Here is a 9,290-nt window from a genome sequence, read left to right on the forward strand (position 1 = left end):
TTTGAAAGTTAAATGTGAAGGAGAGCCCATCACCTCTCAAGGCAGGTCAAAGGGACTTTTGCCTTCAGTAAGTCTTTCCTGATGTACAGCCAAAATTGGCTTCTTGGGAGTTTCCACCACCAGTCGGTTCTGTTAGTTGCAAGGACATCTATAATACCGCATTGACCTGAATATAAGCCGCACCCGAATATAAGCAGCACCTTTAAATTGGAGGGGGTGGGGGAAAAATATAATATAATATAATATAATATAATATAATATAATATAATATAATATAAGCTGCTTCATTCCTCGCTGCTTCTGGCTGCATACTGGGGGGGGGGGGGGGGGGCGGGGGGGAGCTGAACTGCGTTGTCAGTGGCCTTTCCCCTACCTCGCCTTCTCAATCCGGCCCGTGGACAGTCTGGGAATCAGCATGTTTTTACATGAGTAGAATGTGTCCTTTTATTTAAAATGCATCTCTGGGTTATTTGTGGGGCATAGGAATTCGTTCATTCCCCCCCCCAAAAAAATAGTCCGGCCCACCACATGGTCTGAGGGACGGTGGACTGGCCCACGGCTGAAAAAGGTTGCTGACCCCTGACCTAGTGCCTCCCAAGGTGAGCTAAGCCTAGCCAGGCATTTTACTCTATGGTTTTAACCCTGGTGTGCATTAATTATACTTAACTATGTTGGCTATATGAGGCTGGTTATCTAGGCCTGCCTGCCCCATGTAGGGCACAAGCTCCCTCATGTTCTGTGTGACAGCCCGTCAAATATTTGAAGACAACTATCGTGTCTCTCCCAGGCTTCATCTAGGCACCCCTCAGCTGGTGGACCACTATAAGAACACTGCTGGTCTTGACTAGGTGGTTCTTTGGTGTGACGTCATGCCCGTCATAGGCATTAATGATCTGCACAATAAGACTACCATGGAGAATAGCACTACCAGCCACATAGAATCATTGAGTTGGAAGAGACCACAAGGGCCATGCAGTCCAACCCCCTGCCAAGCAGGAAACGCCATCAAAGCATTCCTGACAGATGGCTGTCAAGCCTCCGCTTAAAGACCTCCAAAGAAGGAGACTCCACCACACTCCTTGGCAGCAAATTCCACTGCCGAACAGCTCTCACTGTCAGGAAGTTCTTCCTAATGTTTAGGTGGAATCTTCTCTGGAGCAGCAGAAAACAACCTTTCACCCTCCTCTATATGACATCCTTTGATATATTTGAACATGGCTATCATATCACCCCTTCACCTTCTCTTCTCCAGGCTAAACATACCCAGCTCCCTAAGCCGTTCCTCATAAGGCATCGTTTCCAGGCCTTTGACCATTTTGGTTGCCCTCCTCTGGACACGTTCCAGCTTGACAGTATCCTTCTTGAACTGTGGTGCCCAGAACTGGACACAGTATTCCAGGTGAGGTCTGACCAGAGCGGAATATAGTGGTACTATTACTTCCCTTGATGTAGACGCTATACTCCTGTTGATGCAGCCCAGAATTGCATTGGCTTTTTTAGCTGCTGCATCACACTGTTGACTCATGTCAAGTTTATGGTCTACCACGACTCCTAGATCCTTTTCACATGTACTGCTCTCAAGCCAGGTGTCACCCATCCTGTATTTGTGCCTTTCATTTGTTTTTGTTTTTATAACGATTGCTATGATCCACCTTTGCTGCTGGAGACAATATACCTTTGAACACCGCATGCTGGGAATCACCATTAGGAAGAGTAGATGTAGCTGATGTAGCCGAACTGCAACTCTGATCAGCCCTAGCAAGCCTGGCTAAGGACTAAGCATGATGAGAGTTGTATCTCAGCAGCATCTGGAGAATCAAAAGTACCCCACACCCGGTATATGCAATGACATAAACCAGATTGTGGTCAACAAGAAGCTTCTTGCATAGCAACATTGGGACTGATGGAGCCTTAAAACTCTTGCTTTTTTGTTTTTAGTGTAGCGGACCCACCGTCTTCAACCTGGTGCCCTCTAGATGTTTTGGACTAACAACTCCTGCATTCTGACTCAAGCTGGTGGGAGTTGTAGCCCCAAGCACTGGAGGGCAGTAGGTTGGGGAAGGCTATAGCGCAGGATGGAGGCACTTTTGGACCTCCTGGTGCTGCTGAACTACAACTCCCACCATCCCTGGCCATTGGCCAGGTTTGCTGCAGCCGATGGGAGATTTAGTTCAGCAACTTGTGATGGGCTAAGAGTTCCCCACACACCTGCTGTCTATCTAGTAAGTAGAATAGCACGCCTATCCCTGGATATTTGAGGCAGGGCAGGGCTGGAGAGAAGTTCAGTTTTCAGTCGTTTGTGTATTCATAAAGAATGGCAATTTCTTTATGAATTTCTAGCGCAACTGCAATCGTCCCCCATCCCAAGTCAACCTCCTGCTGCTCCACAAACAGGAAATAGGTGCTCCGCAGCAAAGCTTTTATGAAACACACACAATCTGCTTGCTACAAGGTAATCCTGTACAGTACAGATCTTCTTTTTAAACATAGACACACAAAAAACAACCTTGGCAGTGACTGACTCAAAGTGGTGTCAAATGTTGCAGATCCCCCGATGCTAGAAATAAACCATCCTGCTTACTAAAACCAAAAATAAATAACAAAAACAAAAATAAAAATAAAAAGTGGAATCAGACGTGCGTGCAGACCATGAAAAGTATCTGCCACTACGGAGGGACCTTGAAAGATAACATACAGCGACCAACACAGATAACAAGTTTATTTTCAAAATGCATCGCTTATATTTTACACACACCAAGGCAAGAGAAAATAACCAGCGTCTCTGTGTTTTCTACTATACATCGCCTTTTCATAAAGAATGATTTCATTTTTCTCCCCCTACCCCTAGATTAAAATTAACACTGAATTAGTCGGCAGAGCCTGACACTGACGGCGCAATCCTGCATGCCTAACTCAGGTGTAAAAGTCATACTGACTTGAATGGGACTCGCTCACATTCTTTATATAGATGTGTCTTTTTACAGATAATAAATCTTTTTTGAAAATAAAACTCATTGAATCACACACAGGTAGGATTGTAAAGTAGGAAGCACCAGGGTTTAAGCTTTACGATTTTAATCTGCCACTTCATGCAGGAATTCACCCCCCAAAAGTAAGGTCCTGAGGTTACTTCGCTTTTGAAGAACTGGAGTGGGGGGGGGGGGGGAGAGAGAGACTTCATCCTTTATATACTGACAATACACAGCAACTCACATACAGCAGAGTGGCGCAGCGGAAGCGTGCTGGGCCCATAACCCAGAGGTCGATGGATCGAAACCATCCTCTGCTAACTTATTTCTGAAAATACGTTTTCTCCTACCTCTAATGTTGCTCCCTATTTTTCTTTAAAATAAAATAGTCGCTCAAATAAAGTTACATGGAACTGAGGGTGGAGGCTTCCTCGGTGGAACTTCGCAGGAAATCAGGAAGAAAATAAATCCCGTCCTTAATTTCTTGTCTCGTTGATTTATAGCAGCGTTTTTAATTGTACTTATGCAAATCTACTCAGAAATCTGGCTGGAGTACAGAAGGACTGACTCCCAGGAAAGCATGTTTAGAAAACCCAATACATTGCTTTATACAGTTAAAAACACACAAAAAGTGAATGTAAAATAAAGGAAGATTTAAAAAAAATTAGCAGAAAAAGACAGCTTTAAAAAAAAAAAATTAGCAGAGGATGGTTTCGATCCATCGACCTCTGGGTTATGGGCCCAGCACGCTTCCGCTGCGCCACTCTGCTGCACGCGGCACCCTCTGTATTGTCAGTATATAAAGGATGACGTCTTTTCTTTTTCTTTTTTCAAAGCTATCAGTTCTGCAAACGAGCAACTTAGCCGTAGACCGCACTACATTCTTCGACCAATAAAGTTTAAAGTCGTCACTCGGCAATCAAGCAAAGCTGCTTTGACCCAATTAAGACGAAAGGAGAGCATCTAAAGGGAATAGAGACACTACGCAGGAATAGAGGCGAATATGAAGTGGCGGGTTATTTTATCAGAAGTAAAGGCTTCTTGGTGGCAAAAAAACCTTCCCTGGCTAGTATGTTCTAAGCATTTCCTTCTCTCCACTTTTATTTTTGAAAGTGCTCGATTTATTGAATTTGTATTAGAACAAAGACAGCGACTAGCTCTTTTCCGGAAAAGGTGGGTGGCCCTGAAAAGGACCTTTTGTTGTTGTTGTTGTTTTTGGCTATGGAAGCCGAGGCCCCGTTAGCCGCCGAAGCCGTACAGAGTGCGGCCCTGGCGCTTGAGAGCGTACACCACGTCCATGGCGGTGACAGTCTTCCTCTTGGCGTGCTCGGTGTAGGTGACGGCGTCGCGGATGACGTTCTCGAGGAAGACCTTGAGGACGCCGCGGGTCTCCTCGTAAATGAGCCCGGAGATGCGCTTGACTCCTCCGCGGCGAGCGAGGCGGCGGATGGCGGGCTTGGTGATGCCCTGGATGTTGTCGCGGAGCACTTTGCGGTGCCTCTTGGCGCCTCCTTTCCCCAACCCCTTGCCGCCCTTCCCACGTCCTGACATCTTCACAAGCACCACAGCACCAACTAAATGTGATGCTGCAGCCTAACGAGCCACATTTTATAGAATGTAATCCGACCAGAATGAAAACTAAGAGGCGGGGACCTACCGCTCAATTGCCAGGGAAAAAAAAAAACCTTGGCGGGCAAATTTGGTTCTATCCAATGAGAATTGATTTCGGTAGTTTCAAACCAGCCAATCGGTGCCCTCGTTGTCCTTTCAATTTGAAATTGTTGTTGGCGCCTTCATGGACTTTCTTCTCGCTTTAGAGCGTTTTGGTGGTGACAAGATATCATTCGCGTTACATATTTTTTTAACATATATATAATATATATATATATGACAGAATAGCTGAAAGCGGCTTGTGCTATGTATGTACGCAGGAATCAACCAGGAACAAATAATAACCAATTATAAAATGAAGCATAACTTAATTATGTATAAATATAGGATATATCACAAAATACACTATGAAAAATGAATAGTGTAACTATAAGCACTGGCCACTCAGAAGTAAATTCCACTGAGTACAACAGGGCTTACTCCCAAGTGTGTATATACAACTGAGTTGCTTAAAAAGTAAGGATGAACATAGCCAGCCTTCCTAGCTATTATGTCCAGGAAAGAATGGGGGCTAAGATTCCGAAACACTAACATTTATTGTTAGTTTTCTTCCTCCATCATGCTTCCCAACGTCTTGATGTTTTTCATAGAAAGTGAAGACCCTGAAGTCTACTGTGCCCATACAAAAGGGGGGGGGGGGTGAATACACTCCATATTTGTAAAGGGAGGGTGAACACGAAATATCTTGAGAGATGCACAAAAAGTTTTTTGTGTGTGTGTGCAAATGCTACATACATGGATTTGCCCATTTTTATTTTCTAGCAGGCTTCCTGTAGCTGTGTATTCACCTAGCAAACAGAAGCACGGATGCCCTAGCTTTTCCATTATACACATTAGAATAGGAGACCACTTAAACCTAGAGATGTCAGATAACTTTTGTGATCCTCAACACTTATCAGAGTTTAATGAAGATGTGTTGAAAAAGTCCTAATGAGCGGAGCTGTGGACAAAACACTTTCGTGATACATCTTTGGTATATTCACTTGAGGTCAGCTATTTTGATGGACAACAGGGCATCACTGGTGCTGCAAAACTGCACCCAGTTGCTGAGATATCTTGCAGCTTGATATCTTCAGGTAAAGGTAAAGGTAAAGGGACCCCTGACCATCAGGTCCAGTCGTGTCCGACTCTGGGGTTGCGGCGCTCATCTCGCTCTATAGGCCGAGGGAGCCGGCGTTTGTACTGTAACATCAATTCAACAAAGTGTTGTCAGCTTAACAACCTCTTTAACACAAAAGAGGTTGCAGAACAGGCTATGTGAGGGCCTCCAGTAAAGATTCAGATAATACAGTGTTTTTCAACCACTGTTCCGCGGCACACTAGTGTGCCGTGAGATGTTGCCTGGTGTGCCGTGGGAAAAAATGTGTTTATTTGATTCCTATTCAAGAGAATTACTTTATATATAGTCAATATAGGCACAGAGTTAATTTTTTTAACATTTTCTAATGGTGGTGTGCCTCGTGATTTTTTTCATGAAACAAGTGTGCCTTTGCCCAAAAAAGGTTGAAAAACACTGAGATAATAAATAGCCAGGCACTTTACCAGATTGTGTCAGAAGGGGCTGGGTCAAGGTATTTTCTAGATCCTGGATGATCCGGGGGGGGGGATACTGGGGGGACCACAAATATGCAGTGTTTGAAACAGTTTCTTTTATATATACAAATGCTTCTGAATACAAGTTGTTGGAAACTGCAGAAGAGAGTGCTCATGTTCAGTTTCTGCTTGCTGGTTTCCCACAGGCATCTGGTTGGCCACTGTGATAACAGGATGCTGTGCTAGATAGGCCATTGGCCTGACCCAACAAGCTCTTCCCATGTTCCTGTAGGATTTTGCACCTTAGCATGAGTTGAAGCTCCTCATGCTGCTTGCCTGCCTTTGCTCCTGTGAATACAGCCGCATGGATAACCAGCATACAGTCTACACTTGTTTAGCAAACCTATGTTACATTAAGACGGGTAGGCAACCTAAGGCCCGGGGGCCGCATGCGGCCCAATCGCCTTCTCAATCCGGCCTGCGGACGGTCCGGGAATCAGTGTGTTTTTACATGAGTAGAATGTGTGCTTTTATTTAAAATGCATCTCTGGGTTATTTGTGGGGCATAGGAATTCGTTCACCCCCCCCCCCATAAAAAATATAGTCCGGCCCACCACATGGTTTGAGGGATGGTTGACTGGCCCACGGCTGAAAAAGGTTGCTGACCCCTGCATTAAGAGGTGGAAAAGAAGTTGTGAAGTTGCTTCTGCGAAATGCTTATCATTAAAGCATTATTACACATATTCTTATATTATGTTTATATCCCACCTTTCCAACCAGGAGCTCAATGTGGTTCTCCCCCTCTCCATTTTTATCTTCACAACAACCCTGTGAAGTAGAGTTATGTTGCGAGACTGTGGCTGGCCCAAGGTCACCTTGGTTAGCTGAGCTGTGATTTGAACTCAGCTTATTTCAACTTTTCCAACTAACCTAGAATAATAGTTAATTCACAATCTTTTAACTTGGGTCACTATAAGGAAACTCCTGCATACTGTCTGTGAAGTGGGGAACCCACATGTTGTACCACATTGGTTGCAGGAGTTTTCTTATAGTGACCCAAGTTAAAAGATTGTGAATAAAGGAAGCTGGATATTATCCCACAAGAGTAAGTACTACTGCACATGATTATTGAATTGATGGGTTACCAGCAGTGACCGGAATCTAATCAGACTTTGGGTGTTCCAATCAGTTATTGCTGATTGCTAGTACTCTCAGAAAAGTCTGCAAATTTAACATGCAGCACTGATGTCCCCTTTCAGAATATTTTGAGACCTAGGTGAACACCAGAACTTGGGTCCCTAAACAAATGCAAATTTACACAAAACGTTACTTCATTGAAAAGGAATTGGCATAATGATTTTTTTAAAAGTATTTGAACAGCTGTAACCCTAATCAGAAGATGGGCTTGGGGGCTCCCTCCCTACAACAATAGAGGAATGTTTCTGTGAAACATCTGCCTTACTGGCCAAACATACCACTAAACACATTTCTGTGAGGCAGACTTTGGAAAAAGGTGGGAATGAAGGGAAGATGGAAGCAAGTTGGTGATTTCAATAAATGGAGATTTGGGGAAAGCGAGTTAAGTTCTGGAGCACGCAAAGCAGTATGAGCTTTTTGACTTCAAGTGGAGACTGAAAAGGACTTGTATGAAATGGGGAGGGAGGAATAAATTTGGAAACAAAAACGCATGGGGGGGGGGGGAAGAGAAGTAGAGAAATGAAGAAATAACTTGCCAGGTGGATTCTAAAAATTCATCTGTCCAGTGCAAATTTTTCTGGTGGAAGCCTCGGGCTCTTTTGTTTAATTCACAAGTGATAAGAGCTGTGCCACGACTTAAAGGTAATACAATTAATAGAATTAAATTATTGCATTTTAGCGAAGGTGAATGTGTCCCATCTGAGCAAAAAAACGTCTCCCTACCAAAACAGAACTTTACTGTATTTGCAGGCTCCGAATGAAAAGCAAAAGCTTAGCTTTAGGGGTAAGCATTTATTTCCACAGGACAGTTAACACATAAAGCTCACGGTTTATCTTAAGTTTTTCTAGCAAATTTAGCTCTTTTGCAGAGAAAGTGGGTGGCTCTTAAAAGAGCCGTTGGTTTGTTTAAAAAGCTGTTGTGCCAATTAAGGAATTACTTGGAGCTGGTGTACTTGGTGACGGCCTTGGTGCCCTCGGAGACGGCGTGCTTGGCCAGCTCCCCGGGCAGCAGGAGCCGCACGGCGGTCTGGATCTCCCGGGAGGTGATGGTGGAGCGCTTGTTGTAATGCGCCAGGCGGGAAGCCTCGGCCGCGATGCGCTCGAAGATGTCGTTGACGAAGGAGTTCATGATGCTCATGGCCTTGGAGGAGATGCCCGTGTCCGGGTGGACCTGCTTGAGCACCTTGTAGACGTAGATGGAATAGCTCTCCTTGCGGCTCTTCTTGCGCTTCTTGTCGCCCTTCTTCTGCGTCTTGGTGATGGCCTTCTTGGAGCCCTTCTTCGGAACAGGCACGGATTTAGCTGGATCCGGCATCCTGCTATGCTGAATGTGCAACCAACTGAGAATATGGGTTAAAAAGCAAATGCTAGCAAAGTCTTCGCGGCACGCCTATTTATTCACCGTCACCCGCCGTTCGGCGCACAATCCTCCCGCTTTCCTATTGGCTGCTTTAGGCTCCTTGATTAAGCAAGCACAACGCGCACAAAAGGTTTTCTGGAAACCAACCAATCATCACAATGGATGACGTGAGACCTTGGCGTTTTCATTGGGCACAATGAGAAGCCGCTCTTTCATTGGACGCTGTAAAGGCTTTCGGCGTTCAGCCAATCGAAATTGCAGAGGGTGAATCTCAGGGAGGGTATAAAAGGGCCAGAATCGCCATGTTTCGACTTACCTTTCTGGCTTCTCATCTCGGTTTGTTGTTGTGTTTTAGAAGTTGGTGCCATGTCTGGACGCGGCAAGCAAGGAGGCAAGGCTCGTGCCAAGGCCAAGACTCGCTCTTCTCGTGCCGGGCTGCAGTTTCCTGTAGGCAGAGTGCATCGTCTTCTGCGCAAGGGGAATTACGCGGAGCGCGTCGGAGCCGGAGCGCCCGTCTACTTGGCTGCTGTGCTGGAGTACCTGACTGCTGAGATCCTGGA

At 45.2% G+C, this 9,290-nt stretch overlaps 3 protein-coding genes and 2 non-coding genes across 5 annotated transcripts in view; 2 read left to right on the forward strand and 3 right to left on the reverse strand.

The window, feature by feature from the left end:
• The first annotated feature begins 3,217 nt into the window (after window positions 1-3,217).
• TRNAM-CAU lies at window positions 3,218-3,289 on the forward strand. Its single transcript has one exon. It is a non-coding gene; the product is annotated as a tRNA-Met (tRNA).
• A 378-nt stretch (window positions 3,290-3,667) lies between these two features.
• On the reverse strand, window positions 3,668-3,739 carry TRNAM-CAU. The gene has a single exon. It is a non-coding gene; the product is annotated as a tRNA-Met (tRNA).
• A 439-nt stretch (window positions 3,740-4,178) lies between these two features.
• LOC117058124 (histone H3-like) overlaps window positions 4,179-9,290 on the reverse strand; it is a 16,734-nt gene continuing 11,622 nt past the window's right edge. The window contains exon 2 of the mRNA XM_033169065.1: window positions 4,179-4,520. Within this exon, the coding sequence (XP_033024956.1) occupies window positions 4,209-4,520 (312 nt within the window). The 3' untranslated portion in view covers window positions 4,179-4,208. The remainder of the gene's footprint in view (window positions 4,521-9,290) is intronic.
• LOC117058114 (histone H2B 1/2/3/4/6-like) lies at window positions 8,215-8,816 on the reverse strand. Its single transcript, XM_033169055.1, has one exon. The coding sequence runs from the start codon at window positions 8,683-8,685 to the stop codon at window positions 8,305-8,307; it is 381 nt and encodes a 126-aa protein (XP_033024946.1). The 5' UTR covers window positions 8,686-8,816; the 3' UTR covers window positions 8,215-8,304.
• The window catches only part of LOC117058109 (histone H2A-IV), a 390-nt gene continuing 196 nt past the window's right edge, over window positions 9,097-9,290 (forward strand). Inside the window, exon 1 of the mRNA XM_033169049.1 lies at window positions 9,097-9,290. This exon is cut by the window's right edge and continues 196 nt beyond it. Coding sequence (XP_033024940.1) covers window positions 9,097-9,290 — 194 coding nt within the window.

Source organism: Lacerta agilis, chromosome 14 (assembly GCF_009819535.1).
Source record: "Lacerta agilis isolate rLacAgi1 chromosome 14, rLacAgi1.pri, whole genome shotgun sequence".
Lineage (NCBI taxonomy): Eukaryota > Metazoa > Chordata > Lepidosauria > Squamata > Lacertidae > Lacerta > Lacerta agilis.